The sequence below is a fragment of the Mobula hypostoma genome, chromosome 10 (assembly GCF_963921235.1).
Source record: "Mobula hypostoma chromosome 10, sMobHyp1.1, whole genome shotgun sequence".
Classification (NCBI taxonomy): Eukaryota; Metazoa; Chordata; class Chondrichthyes; order Myliobatiformes; family Myliobatidae; genus Mobula; species Mobula hypostoma.
Window position 1 is genome coordinate 77,242,948 of NC_086106.1, and position 22,038 is coordinate 77,264,985.

Consider the following 22,038-nt stretch of genomic DNA (forward strand, 5'->3'; position numbering starts at 1 on the left):
CCGTATGAGTCTTCAAGCTCCTGAACCTTCTCCCGGAGGGAAGAGGGACGAAAAGTGTGTTGGCTGGGTGGGTCGTGTCCTTGATTATCCTGGCAGCACTGCTCCGACAGCATGCGGTGTAAAGTGAGTCCACGGACAGAAGATTGGTTTGTGTGATGTGCTGCGCCGGGTTCACGATCGTCTGCAGCTTCTTCTGGTCTTGGACAGGACAACTTCAATACCAGGTTGTAATGCACCCTAGAAGAATGCTTTCTACGGCGCATCTATAAAAATTAGTGAGTGTTTTAGGGGACAGGCCAAATTTCTTTAGTTTTCTCAGGAAGTAAAAGCACTGGTGGGCCTTCTTGGCAGTGGACTCTGCTTGGTTGGACCAAGTCAGGTCATTTGTGATATTGACCCTGAGGAACTTAAAGCTTTTGACCTGTTCCATTTGCGCACCACCAATGTAAATTGGGTCATGCAGTCCGCTACTCCTTCTGAAGTCAACAACCAATTCCTTCGTCTTGCTGACGTTGAGGGATAGGTTATTGTCTTCACACCATGCCACCAGGTTCTTAATTTCCTCTCTGTACTCAAACTCATCCTTACCCGCGATACGGCCTACAATTGTTGTGTCATCAGCAAACTTATATATTGAGTTTGATGGAAACTTGGCTACACAATCATGGGTGTACAGTGAGTACAGCAGGGGGCTGAGTACATGGTCTTGTGGGGCACCGGTGCTCAGAGTGATTGTAGAGGAGAGCTTGTCCCCTATTTTTACAGCCTGGGTCCTGTCTGTGAGGAAGTTGAAGATCCAGCTGCAGATCTGTGTGCTAAGGCCCAGGTTCCGGAGCTTAAGAATCAGTTTATTTGGAATGATGGTATTAAAGGCAGAGATGTAGTCAATGAAAAGGAGCCTTACGTATGCGTCTTTATTCTCCAGGTGTTGTAAGGAGGAATGTAGAGCCAGAGAGATGGCATCTGCCGTTGACCTGTTGCTCCGGAAGGCGAATTGCAAAGCGTCGAGGTTGACCGGTAGGCTCTGGTTGATGTGTGCCATAACCAATCTCTCGAAGCACTTCATAGCAATTGATGTCAGAGCCACAGGTCGATAGTCATTCAGGCATGCCACTTTGCTCTTCTTCGACACTGGGATTATCGTTGCCTTCTTAAAACATGAGAGGATCTTAGACTGAAGCAAGGAGCAGTTGAAGATGTCAGCAAACACTCCAGCTAGCTCGCTTGCACAGGCCCGGAGAACCTGTCCTGGGATGCCATCTGGGCCCGTTGCCTTCCTTGGATTTATCTTCAGGAAGGCCCTTCTAACGTCCTCCTCGGTGACGATGAATCTCGATGTCACCAGGTCCGGTTCATCCGGAGGGAGCGGGATGCTCCTCTTCTGTTCAAATCTTGCGTAGAATACATTAAGTTCGTCAGGAAGAGAAGCGCCACAGTTATTGATATTCCCAGCCTTTTCTTTGCACCCAGTGATCTCATTTAGACCCTGCCATAGTCTACTGACATCCCTTTGGTTAGCCTGGGCTTCCAACTTGGCTCGATATTGCCTCTTGGTGCCCTTAATGGCTTTCCGGAGTTCACGCCTGGATTCCGTGTAGCGACTGGTATCCCCGGACCTAAAAGCCGCAGCTCTAGCCTTTAAAAGGGACTTGACCTCATAATTCATCCAAGGTTGTCGGTTAGGGAATACCCGGATCGTCTTGCGAGACACACAGTCCTCCGTGCATTTCCAAATAAAGTCCGTGACAGCTGAGGCAAACTCATCGAGGTTAGCTGCCGAGTCCTTGAATATTAACCAGTCCACCGATTCAAAGCAGTCACAGAGGACCTCATCTGTTTCCTCCATCCAACGTGACACTACTTTTGACACCGTGACCTCCCGCTTCAGTTTCTGTTTGTAAGCCAGGAGGAGGAGTACGGCCTGATGGTCCGATTTTCCGAAGTGAGGTCGTGGGACGGAACGGTAGGTATCCTTGACTGCTTGTAGCAGTGGTCAAGTATATTCGGGCCTCTAGTGGGGCAGGAGACATGTTGGTATAACTTTGGCAGCGTCTTTCTGAGGTTGGCCTGGTTAAAGTCCTGGCTGTAATGAGCAGAGCCTCCGGGTACCAGGTCTCAAGTTCACTGATGTTGGCATACAGTATGTTCAGAGTACACTCCACGTCCGCCTAGGGGGGAATGTAGACCGCTGTCAGTATGACCGAGGTGAATTCCCGTGGCAGATAGTAGGGACGACACTTCACCGACAGGTGTTCCAGATCCGGGCTGCAGGAGCTTGTCAGTTCCACTGTGTCCGAGCACCACCCAGTGTTGATCAGTAGGCAGACACCACCTCCTCTCGTCTTGCCCAAAGACGCCGTGCGGTCCATCCGATGGATCGAAAATCCCTCCGGTCAAATGGCACAGTCGGGGGTGGCAGGGGAGAGCCAGGTCTCGGTGAAACAGAATACACAGCAGTTCTGCATCTCCCTGCAGTAGGAGAGTCTCCCTTTAAGATTATCCACCTTGTTCTCTATACTTGCACATTATCTAGTAGGGTGGTGGGCATAGGAACCCTGAAACCCCTCAGCTTCAATCTGACCAGCAGCGCAGCTCTTTTCCCACGCTTCCTCGGTACGTAGTGCATTTTTCCAGGTTTCCATTGATGCAGTGTGTTGTTGTCAGCTCTTTGATGTTGGTGGACGCATCCCGCGGGGATCGATCGGCCAGTCGCGTTGTCGTGCACTCCAGGTCGGGACGAGTAATGGGGGAGGCTCCGCTGCCACTTCCAGCTGCCGGGGGCCCGGGCTGTCGATTGGGTCGGGCCCCAAAGCCGACACTTAATCCCAGATGGCCGGGCTCCTTGCTGAAACAAGTCTGTAAACCGAGTCATGGTTGCAGAGGCCTCCACTCCAGCCGAGCCTCGGGCTCGATTTCCAAGGTCGGCGGCGGAGGCCTCACTTCCGGCAGCTGTGGATGGCCACCAACGGGGCTTTACGGTGGTTGCTCCGGGGAAGCATCTGGGGCATCTCAAGGTCTCTACTGTCACTTCTGCTCCGGAGAGGTGCTGGTCGGAATGGGCCGTGTCTCCAAGCGCTCCGGCCCAGTAGCAGACCGCGGGTCTCCGGGAATGTGGTGGGCCTCGCTGGTCAGGTCCAGGTGCGGTCCGGAGTTTAAGAAACAGTTCTGGCGCGGTGGTCTCCAGCTGGGTCAGTAGCTTCACCAAGGTGTTGTTGATCTTTATCTTGCTAATTTGGAGGTTTAGAAGGGTTTCTCGGGTATAGGATAGTGGAGAAGGCAGTTTGCTCGGGAGAGCACGCGCAAAGTTGCCAGTTACCGGCACCATCTTAAAGATAATTAAAGAAAATTATTTTTGGATAGAGGCAGGAAAGCCCTTTATAACTTGTTTGAACAGTTCAAATGGGTGTACAAGAAATGAGGTGGCAGAGATTGCGTGCAATCTCATAACTATTTAGAAAGATCCTAGCTAACTTCTTGATTCACAAATTTTAGGTGTTGGATAATAGTACAGGTGATTGATATTCCATCAGCAGTACTCATCCTATTAAGTTTTCTTTCTTTATTTATTGAGATACAGTGAGAAGTAGTCCCTTCTGGTCCTTTGAGTCACACCGTCCAACAACCCCCGATTTAACCCTGGCCTAATCACAAAACAAATTACAAAGACTAATTACCCTACCAACTGGTACGCCCTTGGACTGTGGAAGGAAACTGAAGCTCCCAGAGGAAACCCACGCAGTCCATGGGGAGGACATACAGACGACATCGGAACTGAACTTCAGGCTGTGACACGCCAAGCTGTAGTAACGTTGCTCTAACTGCTACACTACCGTGGTGCCCTTCTCCCTGGTTTGAGAATTCCTAATTTCATTCACAAACACAAAACAGCAGTAACAAGCAGAGCTAGTTGGAATAAATTCTCCTAGAAACTCCTGGTGATCCATGTTTATCTTGAAGTGATTTGAATTATGTTAGGCACATAATCTAAATATAACTATCCTCCACAGTACATTTTTTAAGAAAATCACTCTGTTTTTCAATGGCTGAAATAGCTGCAATTTCTGCTGCTTCCATTCTACTTTCTAACCAACATGGGCTTTAATTATTAAACAATGAGTTTGTTTTTATTGCAAAGGATCATATACCTTGCCCACCTCCAGGTAATTGCCTGGTGTTGTGTTACTAATAAATACTTTCATCGCTGATGTACTTCCAAGTTAGTAAGTTTTGATTTTGCCTTTCATGATTCACCAGGTATTCAAAGATGAACTTGGAGGCATGAAAGACGGCATGAAAATAGCCAACGATCTGGCTCATCAGCTTGCAATCTCAGACGTGCACCTTTCCACAGAAAATGCCCAGCGTCTGGAGGAACTGACATCAAGGTGGAAGATCTTGCAGGTATGAGATACCATTGGCCAACAAGAGTGCAGAACAATGTCTGGAGCCAGGAGCATGTAAACTTCTATTGCTGAACTGTGAAGAAAATAAGCAGAAAAAACAAATGAAATAGTGTCTCAGCTGCAAATTCCGTTCTCCTAAGTAGCTCTTATGACAGCATTGCTGTGGTCTTAATACATTGTTTTCAATATTCCCAAGTGAAATATCCTAGCTCAGAACAATATGCATCCTGGAACTCTCGTAGAAAGCAGTTAGCCAGGTTTAAATGGTGAAGAGGAGATAATTAAATTGTCAGGAATTTTGAATCATTTACCTTGGGAAATAATGGAATAGTTAAACAAAGGCTTCTATCAAGTTATTAATAGATCAGATTGAATCCATAGCTGAGTACTCTGACCTGTGGAAAGTTTACGAAATAAAGACAATTAGTCTCATTCCACCTGCTCTTTCTCCTTTACATGAAACAGGATTAGAATACTTTGGTCTATTACCCTGATATAAACACCACTCAACCACCAATCATTCCTTGAAGATCTGTAAAGGATCACTACAACTACAAAACATAATCAAGCTATACTTCCAAATATTATTCAAATTTCACAGTTCACTGTCAAAACTCAGCTCAATTACTCTGGTCTTACCATTTAAAGTGAATAAGTTGCCCTTTTTCATACAGTTGATCCTATGTAATAGTTCCCACACTAGTAAACCACTGCACTTTATTTTCAAATCAGCTAAGAATTTAGCCATGTGTTCTTGCTAGAACCTCCTCGAATGATGTAGCTGGTTAAGTCAATGTGCAGCTTATGCATACAGGTCACATAGTCAATCTCAAGATTGTGGCAGTTGGAGGTTCTTCCATGAACCTCAGTGCCAGAGAAGAAGATTGGCCTCAGTTTCAGCTGTTGATCAATGCCCAAAGAACCATAGAGTGGATGTGTATGTGCATATTAGGTGAAGAAAATCTCTAAGTTGGGTATAAGTGGTTAAAGAGGCAGCTGATGTGCATTGTGTATGTTGTGGATTCTTTTAACAGGAATCAGCTGGAATTTTCAGGATCAAACAAATTTTCCATTCCAGAGAATTCAAACTTCCTGAGCCAAGCATTGGTTGTTCGAGATCTATTTCAAAACTAAATCACTGTAAATAAAATGTGTAAGGCAGAAATCTTTCACGGGTCAAGAATATTACCTTGTTCATTGTTTTCTCCATATTTGATTTTAACATTTTCCACTTACCTACTATAGGTGAAGTAAACTGTACATGAAAAGACAAAGCTACCCATAGACTTTAATGTGCCAGGTTTTCAGCTTTGATTTTATATACATTTAAACAAAGCGAATGTAAGTTCCTCTGCTCTGTATTTAGTAATTAACACGTTTTTCCAATACATAATGGTGAAAGGCCTCGATAGAGTCGATGTGGAAAGGATGTTTCCTATGGTGGGAGAGTCTAAGTCCAGAGAACACAGAAAAGAGGGGTGTCCGTTTAGAATGGAGATGAGAAGGAATTTCTTTAGCCACAGAGTGTGTGAATCTGTGGAATTCTTTGCCACAGGCAGCTGTGGAGGCCAAGTCTTTAAGGCAGAATTTGATAGGTTCTTGATTGGTCAGGGCATGAAAGGATATGGGGAGAAGGCAGGAGATTGGGGCTCAAAGGCAAATTGGATCAAACATGATGAAATGGCAGAACAAACTTGATGGGCCAAATGGCCTAATTCTGCTCCTATATCCTATGGTCTCTTAAAATCAAACCACTAAACGTAATCAATAGATGCATTCATGCTTTGAATTACAGTTTAGTCTACGGTGCTTCCATATCCAGCACATAAATGCTTCATAGCAAAGAGAATGCAGAGGGAACATTGGGGTGGTTGGGTGTGGCGTGGTATTGCCTGCCTTCGTTTCTCCTTTAGAAAAAGATTTATGAAGCTGAACATTCAGAAGGGAGTTATAAGGTCTTGTTGATGCTATCCTGTGACTTTTTATGTAAGATCCAGGTCTCAGGCTCTGATAGCTATTGCTCTTCACTCCTCAGACATCCATAGAAGAACGGCTTAAGCAGCTTCAAGATGCCCACCGTGACTTTGGTCCAGGGTCCCAACACTTTTTATCCAGTAGGTTCAATCAGATGTATTTGGGAAATGCCATGGGATTACTCTCTTAAGGAATATCCAGGGAAGTTTTGTTTTTAATAACTTTTCTACAATTAAATAGACCATATACTTAATTGACTTAATGAAGTGCTTTTTAAAATGATGTACAGCCTGCATTGCCTTCTTTTTAAATTTCTTCACATTTACGCTTTTAACTATTGAGAGCCATGCTCGTATATAGATCAATTCATCTGGTATCGATTACATTCCTTTCAATTCACTCAACAATTACGGTATATTGTTCTGAATAGCTTATTGCCCATTGTCTATCATCTTTATCTTCCTTCTGATGTCTCTATCCTAAAGATAAAAAGCATAAACATCTTTAAAATATCATACCTATCATGACATAAAAACATGAATATAATATCTTCCTTGATACTTGTTAATCCACATCTACTTCCTGTATCAAGCTTCCCGTAGAACTGTTCATTCCCTCCCTTCCTTCCAAACTTTGGGTGAATTATTCTTCTATGACAAAATAATCAGTGAATATCATTTTATTCTTGAAAGATAATCTGATGCTTTTCATCAAAGGCAAAATTACTTCTGAGGTTTGCTCAGAAAATGTTTTCCTAACATACGTATTTATTCAAAGTAATTTGTCATCTGCTTTGTGCTGTGATTGAGATGTCTAAATGAAAGAGACAACCATATATAATGTGTGTGTAGAGTTCAGGTTATTTAAATTATTTGTGAGCATTTTTCATATTTTTTATCCCAATCTCTGCGTGATTCTTGATTTCAGCTTCTGTCCAGATTCCATGGGAGAGGGCCATCTCACCAAACAAAGTACCATACTACATCAAGTAAGTGTATTCTTGGCAACACACTCTTCTCCCATCCAAGTGATAAATATATTTGACAATGACATCCTTTTCGGCATTTTCCTTGAGCTCTTTCGATTGTACTCTGTTATATTGGTGGGTTGATATGAATGGGGTAACAGAAAAAACATTTTCTTTTTAAAATGTCTAATATTTTGAAGAACAGTTTGCACATTCAGATAGGCTTTGATAAGAGTTAAAGTTCAAAGTAAATTTATTATTAAGGTATGTATACAGTACGTTTCCATATACTAACTTGAGATTCATTCTCTTGCAAGATTTTATAGGAAAAATACAACAGAATTTTATGAAAAACTGTAGGCAAGCAAACCTATGCTGACACATAATGATCAATAAAGACAAACTCTGCAAATAAAAAATAATTCAAAGAACATGAGTGGTAAAGAGTCTTTGAAAATGAGGTTGTAGGTCATTGAATCAGTTCAGAGTAGTTGTGAACAAAGTTATTTACATCTGTCCAAGAATCTGGTGATTGTAGGCTAATAACTGTTCCTAAGCCTGGTGGTGTTGGACCTAAGGCTGTTGTACATTCTGTCCAGTGGTAATAGAGAGAAAAGGGCATGGCCTGGAAGATGGCAGCCTTTGATGATAGATGCTGCTTTCTTCTGGCAACACTTCATATGCAGCCAATGTACTCAGTGGTGGGGAGGGCGTTGGCAGTTATGGTCTGGGCTCTGTGCACCACTTCCTGAAGCCTTTTCCAATCCTGAGCATTTGTGTTTCCAAATCACTCTGAGATGCAACCAGTTAGGATGCTCTGCACTGTGCATGTATAGAAGTTTGTCAAAGGTTTTGGTGACATGTTAAATCTACACAAACTTCTAAGAAAGTAGAGGTGCTGTTGTCCCTCCTTTGAGATGACGCTTACAGTATGTTCTGGCCCCAGGACAGATCCTCTAATATGATTAACACCAAGGAATTTAAAGGTAGGAACCCTCTCCATCCCCCTAATTAGATTATAAGGACACACAGTCCTCTTTTATTGTCATTTAGTAATGCATGCATTAAGAAATGATACAATGTTCCTCCAGAATGATGTCACAGAAACACAAAACAAACCAAGACTGAAAAACTGACAAAAACCACATAATTATAGCATATAGTTACAACAGTGCAAAGCAATACTGTAATTTGATAAAGAACAGATCATGGGGACGGTAAAAAAAAGTCTCAAAGTCTCTCGAAAGACCCATCATCTCACGCAGACAGTACAAGGAAGAAAAACTCTCCCTGCCATGAGCTTCCAGCGCTGCAAACTTGCCGATGCAGCATTCTGGTAGCACCCGACCATGGCTGACTCTTGAGTCCGTCCAAAAACTTCGAGCCTCCGACCAGCCCTCCGACACCGAGCACCATCTCTGCCAAGCGCTTTGACCCCAGCCCCGGCAACAGGCAATAGGCAAAGCCGAGGATTTGGGGCCTTCCCCTCCAGAGATTCTCGATCGCATAGTAGCAGCGGCAGCAAAGTGGGCATTTCAGAAGTTTCTCCAGATGTTCCTCCGTGCTTCTCACGTCTATCTCCATCAAATCAGGATTGTGCACGGTACCTACTTAACAAATACGATATCATTTCGGAGCGGCCATGCGCGCTGTGTCGCGCCGTCATCTTCTCCTCCCCTCCTTTTCTAATGAAGTCTGGCTCATGGACCTCTGGCTTCTTCCTCCTGTAGTTGATAATCAGCTCTTTGATTTGGCTGAAGTTGGGTGAGAGGATGTTGTCGAGGCACCATTTGACAAGATTTTCAATCTCCTCCCTATATGTCAATTCAACACCATCTTTGATACAGCCAAAAACAGTGGTGTCATCAGCAAACTTATATACAGCACTATAGCTACATAATCAGAAGTACACTCGGTAGCCACTAAGAGTATGTTCATGGTCTTCTGCTGCTGCAGTCATACACTTCAAGGGTCAACATCTTGTGCTTTAAGAGATGCTCTTCTGCACACACTGTTGTAACACATGGTTATTTGAGTTATTGTCACTTTCCTGTCAACTTGAACCAGTCTGGCTATTCTCCTCTGACCTCTTTCATTAGCAAGGTATTTTTGCCCACAGAACTACTACTCACTGCATGTTTTCTTTGTTTTTTTTTGCATCATTTTCTATAAACTCTAGAGACTGTTGTGCATGAAAATCCCAGGAGGTTGGCAGTTTCTGAGGTACTCAAACCACCCCATCCGACACCAACAATCGTCCAAGGTCAAAGTAACTTAGTTCATGGCATGTTGGCCTTCATAACAAGGGGAGTTGAGTATAGGAGCAAAGAGGTCCTTCTGCAGTTGTACAGGGTCCTGGTGAGCCCACACCTGGAGTATTGTGTACAGTTTTGGTCTCCAAGTTTGAGGAAGGACATTCTAGCTATTGAGGGAGTGCAGTGTAGGTTCACGAGGTTAATTCCCGGGATGGCGGGACTGTCATATGTTGAAAGATGTTGGAGCGACTGGGCTTGTATACACTGGAATTTAGAAGGCTGAGAGGGGATCTGATTGAAACATATAAGATTATTAAGGGATTGGACACGCTAGAGGCAGGAAACATGTTCTCGATGTTTGGGGAATCCAGAACCAGAGGCCACAGTTTAAGAATAAGGGGTAGACCATTTAGAACAGAGTTGAGGAAAAACTTCTTCACACAGAGGGTTGTGGTTCTGTGGAATGCTCTGCCTCAGAAGGCAGTGGAGGCCAATTCTCTGGGTTCTTTCAAGAAAGAGTTAGATAGAGCTCTTAAAGATAGCGGAGTCAAGGGATATGGGGAGAGGGTAGGAAAAGGGTACTGATTGTGGATGATCAGCTATGATCACAGTGAATGGCGGTGCTGGCTCGCAGGGCTGAATGGCCTACACCTGCACCTATTGTCTATTGTCTATTCACATTTCTTTGCCCATTCTGATGTTTGGGCTGAACACCAACCAAACCTCTTGACCATGTCTGCATGCTTTTGTGCATTGAGCTGTTGCCCTGTGTTTGGTTGATTGGATATTTGCATTAATGAGTAGCTATACAGGTGCACCTGATAAACTGGCCTCTGACTAGAGCGGCTGGCTAAACACACAGCCAGGAGGTGCATCTGCTGATGGTGATTATGTTTCATTGTTTTCTAGACAGTACATGCAGTTAGAATTTGAGAAATCTTGTCTTTTGATGTTGTATGTGGTTTAAACAAGGCAGAATCATATTGAAAGAGGTTTTTCACTAGACAAGTGCATTAGTCCTTCTTGAAAACAATTGTGCTGATTAGCCCATTAGAGTTGAATGCAAAGTAATCACCTATTGAAGGAGGTAACTATTACAAAGAATGAAACCAACGGTTCCCCAAGCTTCATTATAAACATCAATGCAAATGAGTTATGAGTTATGTAAGCATGTTGAACATAGAACATTTGAGAGTGAATCATGCCAATCATGAAACTTGATTGTGAACTTCCTGCTGTGAATTGATCTAGCAAAACAACAGAAAAGAGAAAAGTACATTTAAATTATTAGGCATTGCATCAACACCCCTGCCCTCCAACCAGTTCTCACCTCCATTTCCAAATGAAGACTCCCCCCACCTCCCCACTTTGCCAATTCTATTCCACCATTTCCAACTACACCACCTACTGAAACACCTGACTGGCTCCTGATACCAAACCCTCAATCCCCAAGCACCCTCAATGCATCTGGACAACCTCCCTTTCACAATCTCAATTGCTGACCTGAACTTCACCGGTCCACCCATATAACGTACTCTGAACACAGTCTTCACACCCCCTCACCCACCATTGTCCCCACTTAACTACAGACCTGGCAGAGCCCCTCACCAATAAAACCGGAAGAAGTGCAGCAATGCAAGAGAATGAAAGCAAAGAAAGACTTAAAGATAGGAGGATAGGGATAACACTTATGTCCAAAGACGTAGCTGTTTGTGGATTTATATAGTAGAAATTAGTCTTCAGTCATTTTGATTATACCTACAAGAAGATAACATAATGTTAATAGAGGAACCAAATTTTGGAAACTATTTTGGAATATAATAGTTACAATAAGTTTTAGCAGAAGTAAATAAGGCTCAACTTCTCCAAAGGATTTTGAATACAATGCAGTGGAAATCAGAACAAGTGACTGAGATGAATTTCTAGCACAAGTATGTTATTGGCATAAGTGATATTTACCCGACGTGTTAAAGGAGATTAGGAAGAGTTATATGACTCTGGCCATTGCAAGGAGGTCAGTGAACAGAGTACACTAAGTATCAGTCAATATCCATCCATACTCAAATAGGATGAAGAAGAAGCCAAAGAAGAAGTCACAGAAATGCATGACAGCTGGCTCAGCATCTGCAACCTTTAATTAAAAAGTAATTACTAATTATCTAGGTGAAGAGAAATTATTTTGCACCTGTCGACACAGATTTCAGAAATGATAACCTCAACAGAATTCTTTCAAGAGATGACAAGATATGGCGTTTCGAAATTTCTTTCAACAACGTGTGAAAAGTGGGTCGTAGTTGTGATTGACACCAAACCAAGTGAGTCAATTTAAAACTGCAGAGTGAATCGGAGAATACACTCATGTGGATAAAAAGAATGGCATATGACATAGTTTCAGTTTCTCACCAGTGATTCAGAGATTTGGACTAATGATCCAGAGACTTAAATCCCTTCTTGCCAGCTGTAGAATTTAAATTCAGTTAATTAGTAAATCTGGAATTTAGAAGCTAACATGATTGTAATCAAAACTGAATCAGCCACATAAATGCATTAGATACAAGAGGAAGTCTAAAACCATGAATTGTTCAATGACTAGGTCCTAGTTCAATGCCCTAAACCCTCAGATGTTCTATTAGTTTATAAAAACAAGTGTCTATTGGCAATCTTTATGAATTATTCAGCATTTGGGTATTTTCTTGAAGATGGCAGTAGTCTCAAGGACTTCATAAAGAAAAGAGAGATGACAGGTGAGGCAAATAGGAGTGGGGTCATGGATTGCTTTTGGTTGTAGAGGAAAGACCATCCTGATAGCAGAAGTAATATGGTAATTAAAGCAACCAACACACATCAAAGTTGTTGGTGAACGCAGCAGGCCAGGCAGCATCTCTAGGAAGGGGTACAGTCGACGTTTCGGGCCGAGACCCTTCATCAGGACTAACTGAAAGAAGAGCTAGTAAGAGATTTGAAAGTGGGAGGGGGAGGGAGAGATCCAAAATGATAGGAGAAGACAGGAGGCAGGGGGGCGATGGAGCCAAGAGCTGGGCAGGTGATTGGCAAAAGGGATATGAGAGGATCATGGGACAGGAGGCCCAGGGAGAAAGAAAAGGGGTAGGGGGGAAAACCCAGAGGATGGGCAAGGGGTATAGTCAGAGGGACAGAGGGAGAAAAAGGAGAGAGAGAGAGAAAGAATGTGTGTATATAAATAAATAACGGATGGGGTACGAGGGGGAGGTGGGGTATTAGCGGAAGTTTGAGAAGTCAATGTTCAGGAATTAAATTCCTGGACCAGCACCCAGAACTGGACATTAATTTGAATCTCACTGTGGTAGCTTGGAAACTTAAATCTGGATTTTTTTTTGAGGTAGACTCAGTAGTAACCATGAAGCTATTGGATTACCATGAAAAGATATCTGATCCATTGATCCAAGAAAGGAAATGCGCCATCTTTACATTGTCTAGCTCACTTGTGACTGCAGATTCACCAATGTGGTTTATTCTTGACTATCACTTCATTTCTGGGAAATTTGTAGCCATTCCAAATTGCCAACATAAGACTATAATGCCATAAGACATAGGAGCAAAATAGGCCATTCAGCCCATCGAATCTACTCTGCCATTCAATCATGGCTAATTTATTTTCCATCTTAATCCCTTTCTCCTACATTCTACCCTTAACTTTTGACGCCCTTACTAATCAAGAACCTATCAACCTCCACTTTAAATATGCCCAATGACTCTGGCTTAAGAAATTCCTCCTCATCTCCATTCTAAAGGGGTGTCCTTCTATTCTGAGTCTGTGCTCTCTGGTCCTAGACTCTCCCACTATTGAAAACATCCTCTCCATGTCCACTCTATTTAGGCCTTTCAATATTCAGTAGGTTTCTATAAGATTTCCCCTCATTCTTCTAAACTCCAGTAAGCTCAGGCCCAAAACCATCAAGCTCTTCCCCATATGTTAATCCTTTCATTCCCGGGATCATTCTCGTAAATCTCCTCTGGACATCTCCAATGCCAGCACATCCTTCTTTAGATAACGGAGCCCAAAACTACTCACAATACTACAAACGTGGTCTGACCAATGCCTTATAAATCCTTGCTTTGATATTCTAGTCCTCTTGAAATGAATGCTAACATTGTATTTGCCTACCTAACTACTGATTCAACCTGCAAGTTAATCCTTAGGGAATCCAGCACTAAGATTCCCAAGTCCCTTTGACCTCCTAATTCCTAATTCGCTCCCTGTTTAGAAAATAGACAACACCATTATTCCTTCTACCAAAGTGCATGTCCATAGACTTCCCTACACTATATTCCATCTACCACTTCTTTGCCAATTCTCCTAATCTGCCCAAGTCCTTCGGCAGATTCCCTGCTTCCCCAAAGCTACCTGCCCCTCCACCTTTATCTGTATCATTCACAAACATGGTCACAAAGCTAGCAAACCTGTCACCAGGTCATTAATATATAGCATGAAAAGCCGTGGACCCAACACTGACCCCTACGGAACACAAACACAAGAGATTCTGCAGATGCTGGAGGTCTAGAGCAACACATACAAAATTCTGGAGGAATTCAGCGGGTCAAGCTGTGTCTATGGAAATGAATAAGCAGTTGACATTTTGGCCCGAGACCCTTCCTCAGGACTGCAAAGGAAGGAGGAAGACGCCAGAATAAAAAGGTGGGGAGGTGAAGGAGGACTAGTTAGAAAGTGATATGTGAAGCCAGGTGGGTGGGAAAGGTAAGGAACTGGATAAGAAGCAATCTAATTGGAGAGGAGTGTAGGCCATGGGAGAAAGGGGGAAAGGAAGGAACCCGGGGGGAGGTGATAGCCAGGTAAGGAGAAGAGTTAAGAGGGTAGAGTGAGAAATAGAAGAAGAGGGAATTGGGAGGGAAAAAAATACCAGAAATACCAAATGTTGATGCCATTAGGGTTCCAGAAGGAGAAATTGACGTTCATGCCATCAGGTTGACTGGAAGGTGAACACCACAAGTTACCAGCAGCTAACCATAAAAGGCCACCTTTATTCCCACTCTGACTTCTGCCAGTCAGCCAATCTCCTATCCATGCTAGTAATACTATCTTTCCTGTAATACCATAGCCTCTTATTTTGGTTAGCAGCCTCATGTGCGAAGTTCTTCTGATGGCAGTCAACATCCACTGGCTTTCCCTCATCTATCCTGCCTGTTACTTTCTGAAAGAATTCCTATAGATTTGCCTGGGAAGATTTTTCCTCAAGGAAGTCATGCTGACCATTGCCTCCAAGTGCCCTGAAACCTCATTCTTAACAATTGACTCCAATGTCTTCCCAACAACTAAGCTCGGGCTAACTAGCCTATAACTTTCTTTCTTCTGCCTCCCTCCCTTCTTGAAGAGTGGAGTGACATTTGCAATTTTCCAGTCTTGCAGAATCATTCTTTAAAGATCAATAGTAATGCCTCCTCATTCTCATCAGCTACCTCCTTCAGAACTGTGGACTATCATCCATCTGATTCAGATGACTTATCTACCTTCTGACCTTTCAGCTTACCAAGCATCTTCTCCTTTGTTATCGCGACTACACTCACTTCTGCCCGTGACTCTCTCAAATTTTTGGCAATGTTACTAGTGTCTTCCACAGTTAAGACTGACGTAAAATACTTATTCAGTTCATCCACTATTTCTTTGTTTCCCTATTACTACCTCTTCAGCATCATTTGCCAGTGGTCCAATCTCTGCTCTTTCCTCACTTTTACTCTTTGTGTATCTGAAATAACTTTTGGAATCTTCTTTTATATTATTGTCTAGCTTACCTTCATATTTCAGCTCTTCTCTCTCCATTGCTTTTTTCAGTTGCCTTCTACAACAAACACAAAATGCTGGAGGAACTCAGCAAGTCGAGTAGCGTTTATGGAGTGGAATAAGCAATCAATGTTTCTGGTCAAGACCCTTCATCAGGACAGGACAGGACAAGGGGAAGAAGCCAAAATAGGAAGGTAATGGGAGGGGAAGTACCAAGCTGGCAGATTGATGAGGTTCAAAGTGGGTGAGTGAGTGAGGGGAGGATGAAGTTAGAAGCTGGGAGGGGATAGGTGGAAGAGGTAAAGGGCTGAAGAAGAAGGAATCTAATAGGAGAAGACAGTGGACCATGGAAGAAAAGGAAAGAGGAGGGGAACAGGTGGGAGGTGGTGGACAGGTGAGAAGAAGGGGTGACAGGGAAACCAGAAAGGGGAATGCAAAAAGAGAGAAGGGGGACAGAGACCAATACCAGAAGTTAGAGAAATCAATGTCCATGCCTTAAGGCTGGAGGCTTCCCAGATGGAAAATGAAGTGTTGCTCCTCTAATTTGAGTTTGGCTTCATGGTAGCAGTAGGAGAGGCCATGGACACACACATCTGGAAAGGAATAGGAAGTGGAATTGAAATGGGTGGCTGCTGGGAGATTCTGCTTTTAGCAGCAGGCAGAGTGAAGGTGCCTGACAAAGTAATCCTCCAATCTATGTTGGGTATCACCAATGAAGGCCACACCAGGAGCACTGGATACAATTGATGGCCCCAATAGACCTGCAGGTGAAGTGTTGCCTCACCTGGAAGCCAACACTTATTCTGACCTCTGCCACCTTCCATTCTAGTCTGACATGATGAAGGGTCTTGGTCTGGAACGTCGACTGTTTATTCTCATCTATGTATACTATCTGACTTGCTGAGCTCCTCTAGCATTTTACATGTGTTGTGCAAGATTTCCCACATCTGGAAAATCTCTGACCTTTATGATTTAGCTGCCTTCTGTTGATTTTTAAAAGTTTCCCATTCCTCCAGCTGCCCACTAATTTTTACTATATTTTATGCCCTCTCATTTGCTTTGATGCTGTCATTGACTCCCCTTGTCAAACATGGTTGCCTCATCCTCCCTTTTGAATGCTTTTTCTTCTGTGGGATGAACTGATCCTGCGTCTTCCAAATTCCTGCCAGAAAGTCCAACCCATTGCTGCATCTTCGATTACATTCACACACCTTGAAGTAATAAATAAAAAGTATGCAACTCTTCATCCTGGAATAATGTCAGGTGTTCCACTAGTGCAGAGAGACTGTCTTTCTCCCTTGACTATGCGCAGTTTGACTATTCAGGTAATGAAAGGATCTCCAAAACAGAAAAGATAGTATTACAGCATAGTTGGAATATATTGAAACTTTTCATGTTATTGGTGAGTTATCCGTAAAGGAGTATATAATTGATATAGTGTGTACCAATCCATAGCTAAGTGTCATTAATGCTAATATTGCAAGTATGTTTGTAAAACTGCAAATTGAAAAAATTGAATGTTAAAAATCACACATGGGAGGGATCCTGTTAACACCTTTTTGATTTGCTCTTGTCCTCAATTTATTAATTCACAACCTTTAGATAAACCTTTAAGCCTCTGCCATAACTCCTCTATACAGTGAATGATTACTGTATAGAGGAGGTTTACTCCTGCACTGTGCCATGTGGACCATCATGAAGAATTAACTTCACTCTCTGCTGGAGATCTTCCACAGAGAGATGATGAAAAGAAAATTAGTGAAAACAGAAATAAAAATAGGAAACATTGGAAGGCCATAGAATGCACATCAACATCTTTTATATTAAATTTTCCACTGTGGATGAATCTGTCCAGAATTCTCAAGGATTATTTAACTATTTCATACAAAAGAGGATCATAACCATTCTTCCAACTTCAAGTTCCTGACAAAGTTGAAATTACTTTGATTGATGCTACTTTAAAGATCATGCTTTATTAAACCGTCTCAATTTCTCTTTTAATTTTCTTTTCCCACAAGATGGCATATTCCAAAAAAGATATCAGTGCAGAAAAGAAAATTAATCTCAAATTTAGAATCTCATTAAAAATTCAAGCTTGAGAAGAATGAAAGGTTGTTTGTTGCTGTGGTAGTGCAGGGTTTTCACAGGAAGTTATCTTATTCCAGTTGAAAAAGAAATTTGTATGCAAAGGAGGATTGGGGAAAAATTGTGGATCAATGTTAAAAGGATGTGTACATATATTGTAATTTTATTCATGAGTTTCTTTGGTCAACTTTTGATGCTTCCCAGAACACTTTAACCAGCAGCTTTTGCTGCAGAACTGAGCTTACAAAAGGAGTTTGCCGTGGACAAATGTTATTACTTGTATTGCGATCAATATCTAGCATAGGATGGTGGCATCAGGACATGTTTTATTATTCCATTTCTGATTAAGTCATAAAATGTGGTCTTCTGATTACAAGTAGCTTTTAGTCTAAATAGGATGAAATGTTGAATTAGTTTCTCCTTGCTACTGCCACACCAACTCACCATCCCAACCCACTCCAAACTCATTGTGGCTTATTGTATTGCCTGATGTGGAAATGAATCAGTAAGTATTTTTACAATTTAGTGATTGTGTAAAAAGGGATGACTTTGGACCAGTTATGTGTTACACCTTTCTTTCAATTACCAAGCGATGTGTGTATCCCGTAGCTGATACACTTCATCAAATGTTTGAAATTTCTTGTACACGTCCACTGCCAAATTAATTGATAATGCTACAGTGGTGCCAGTAGCACAAGATTTGGCCATGGCACCTTTGGTTTGAGTAGGCTGATATGTCATTCAGGTATGATGTGCTTCTCATTGCTATGGGAAGATTTGTGTGATTTTAACTCTGATCCATGCAAAATACTAAACTACTGACAAACCAAAAAAAAAGCTCTCAGTATGAGGCATCTCTGTCTGGCCAGTATTCCTGAACTAAGACTCAATAATTACACATCACTGGGACTCTGAGAGAAAAATAAAGGAATAGAATTGGGGATACTTTTTCCCAAATAGAAGCATTCCTCTAGGTTAATGATCAACAACTCCACAGAATATATTTGTTCTGGTGCCAATGTGCCAGCTGCCTTCAGGAGGGTGACCCCAGCCCAGTCAGGATACCTGGTCAGGTAATGAAGACCTGCCCTGATCAGCTGAATGGAATGTTCACTGAGATCTTTAACCTCTTGCTTTGGCAGTCTGAGGCACCCACCTGTTTCAAGAAAGCTTCAATTATACAGGTGCCTAAGAAGAACGTGATAAGCTGCCTCAATGATGATCATCCAGTTGCACTTACATCCACAGTGATTAACTGTTTTGAGAGGTTTGTGGTGAAATATATCAACTCTTGCCTGTGAAATGAATGGGATCTGCTCCAATTTGTCTACCTGAGCAACATGTCCACAGCAGATGCCATTTCATTGGCTTTTCACTCAACCCTGAAACATTTGGGCAATAAAGATGCATATATCAGGATGCTCTTTATCAATTACAGCTCAGAATTCAATACCTTCATCCCCTCAAAACTCATCAATAAGCTTCAAGACCTCAGCCTCAAAGCCTCCTAGTGCAATCGAATCGTCAATTTCCTCACTTACAGACCCCAGGCAGTTTGGATTGGCGACAACATCTCCTCCATGATCTCCATCAGCACAACTGCACCACAAGGCTGTTGTGCTTAGTCCCCTGCTCTACTCACTTTACACCAATTATTGTGTGGCTACGGAAAGCTCCAGTGCCATATTCATGAATGATGATAAATCAGAATATAGGAGGGAGACTGAAAACCTGGCTGAGTGGTGCCATAACAACAGTCTCTTACTCAATGTCAGCAAGACCAAGAAGCTGATTATTGACTACAGGAAAAGGAAGCCAAAGGTCCATGAGCTAGTCCTCAGGGAGGATCAGAGGCAGAGAGGGTCAGCAACTCGAAATTCCTCAGTGCTAACATTTTGGAGGACCTGTCCTTAGCCCAGCACAAAAGTGTAATTATGAGAAACTTTGCGAAGATATGGCATGACATCTAAAACTTTTACAAACTTCTACAGTTATATAGTGGAGAGTATATTGACTGACTACATCATAACCTAGTAGAGAAATGGCAATGCTCTTGAACAGAAAACCTTAACGTAGTGGATACAGCCCAGTTCATCATGGGTAAAGCCCTCCCTCCACTGAGCACATCAACATGAATTGCTGTTGCAGGAAAGCAGCAACCATCATCAAGGACCCCCACAACCCAGAACATGCACGCTTGCCATCAGAAAGGAGGTACAGGAGCCTCAGGTTTCACACCACCAGGTTCAGGAACTGTTATTACCCCTCAGCCATCAAGCTCTTGAATCAAATGGGATAACTTCACTCAACTCCACTTGCCCCATCATTGAAATGCTCCCACAACCTATAGACTCACTTTCAAGGACTCTTCATCTCATGTTCTCGATATTTATTATTATTTCTTTCTTTCTGTATTTGCATAATTTGTTGTCTTTTGCACACTAGTTGAATGCCCAGGTTCCTGGTGTATTTCATTGATTCTGTATTGTTTATAATTCTATTATGGATGTATTGAGCAAGTCCACAAAAAAATGAATCTCGGGGATGTATATGGTGACATATATGTTCTTAGATAATAAATTTACTTTGAACTTTATCTGGATATGATCTGCATTTATATACATAAAGTTGAATTACCCAACTTTTGGATTCTTGTGGGCAATAGTTTCTATTCTGCCAACCAAAGCTCTATATTTTCTGTTCATATCACTAATGAAAAAAAGTCACAATAATAATTTGACTTTAGTTTCTATTTCTGAGAATCAGAATCAGATTTAACATCACTGGCATATACTGTAAAATCTTCTGTTTTACTGCCACAGTACAGTGCAATACATAATAAAAAAAACACTAAATTGCAATAAGAAAAAAATACATATAAGTAATGCAATAAAAGAGTGAAAAATATTGAGGTGGTATATATCTGTTCATTATCCATTCAGAATGCTATTGGTGGTGTGAGGTGGGGAAGAAACTGTTTCTAACACGCAGGGTTTGTGCCTTCATGCTCCTGTACATCCTTATGATGGTAGCAATGAGAAGAAGGCATGTCTTCAGTGAAAAAGGTCCTTAATCTTGGATGCCACCTTTTTGAGGCATCACCATTTGAAGATGCCCTTGATACTGGGGAGGCTGGTGCCCATGATGGAGCTGGCTGAGGTTGCAATGTTCTACAGCTTTTTCTGATGCTGTGCAGCGGCCCCTCCATGCCAGATGGTGATGTAACCAGTTAGAATGCTCTCCACGGTACATCTGTAGAAATTTGTGACTGTCTTTGCTGATAAACCAATTCTCCTCAAGCTCCTAATGAAATATAGCCATTGTCATGCTTTCTTTGTAATTGCATCAATATGTTGGACCCAGGACGGATTTTCAGAGATGTTGACACCGCAGGAATTTGAAACTATTCACCTTTTCCACCGCTGATCCTTCATTGAGGACTGGTGCGTGTTCCCTCGACTTCCCCCTTCTGAAGTCCACAATCAATTTCTCGGTCTTACTGATGATGAATGCAAGGCCGTTGTTGTGATACCACTCAACCAGCTGATCTATCTCACTCCTGTACGCCTCCTCGTCACCATCTGAAATTCTGCCGACAATAGTTGTGTCATCGGCAACTTTATAGATAGTGTTTGAGCTGTGCCTAACCGTACGGTCATGGGTGTAGAGTGCATAGAGCAAGGGGCAAAGCACACATCCCTGAGCTGCATCTGTATTGATTTCAGCGAGGAGAAGTTATGTCTGATCCGCACTGACTGTGGTCTCCTAATAAGGAAGTCAAGAGACCAGTTGAGAGCGAGGTACAGAGGCCCAGGTTTTGGAGCTTTTTGATTAGTACTGAGGGTGAGCGGTAATCAATAACAGAAGCCTGATATAGGTATTCATTTTGTTCAGGCATTCCGAGCCTCAGTGGAGAGCCAGTGCAATTGCATCTACTGTACACTTATTGATCTGATAGGCTAATTGCAGTGGGTCCAGGTCCTTGCTTAGGCAGAAGTTGATTCTGGCCATGAGCAACCCCTCAAAGCACTTCATCACAGAAGATGAGTGCAACTGGGCGATAGTCATGAAGGCAGCTCATCCTGATCTTCTTGGGCACTGGTATTATTGTTGCCCTTCCGAAGCAGCTGGGAAACTCTGACTGCAGCAGTGCGAGGTTGAAGATGTCCTTGAACGCTCCTGCCAGTTGGTTGGCACAGTTTTTCCAGTGCCCTACCAGGTACAGTGCCGGGGCCTGACCCCCTGTGAGGGTTCACCCTCTTGAGAGATGTTCTAGCATTGGCCTCCAATACAGAGATCACAGGGTCACAGGGATTCTCACAGGTATCGTTTCATTCTCCGTTTCAATGCGGTTCTGATTCTGAGATCTGTACAGGTTTTGAAAAGCTGCAAGCTTTAATGTGCGTGCTCTATCCTTTCAGTCACCAGGGACAAACCACATGCTGGGATCACCCAAAAATGACCGAATTGTACCAGTCACTGGGTAAGGTTTTAACTTCATTCAGCATTGGCTGAGAATCAATACGATAAACAGAAATCAACTGATTTTTGCAGATACATTGATTATTGTGTCTATTG

General features: G+C 42.6%; 1 protein-coding gene across 1 annotated transcript in view; it reads left to right on the forward strand.

Moving 5' to 3' along the window:
- Nucleotides 1–22,038, forward strand: part of drp2 (dystrophin related protein 2) — a 90,266-nt gene that overhangs the window by 16,104 nt on the left and 52,124 nt on the right. The window contains exons 5-8 of the mRNA XM_063061366.1: nucleotides 4,255–4,401; nucleotides 6,439–6,517; nucleotides 7,305–7,365; nucleotides 21,882–21,943. Coding sequence (XP_062917436.1) covers nucleotides 4,255–4,401; nucleotides 6,439–6,517; nucleotides 7,305–7,365; nucleotides 21,882–21,943 — 349 coding nt within the window. The remainder of the gene's footprint in view (nucleotides 1–4,254; nucleotides 4,402–6,438; nucleotides 6,518–7,304; nucleotides 7,366–21,881; nucleotides 21,944–22,038) is intronic.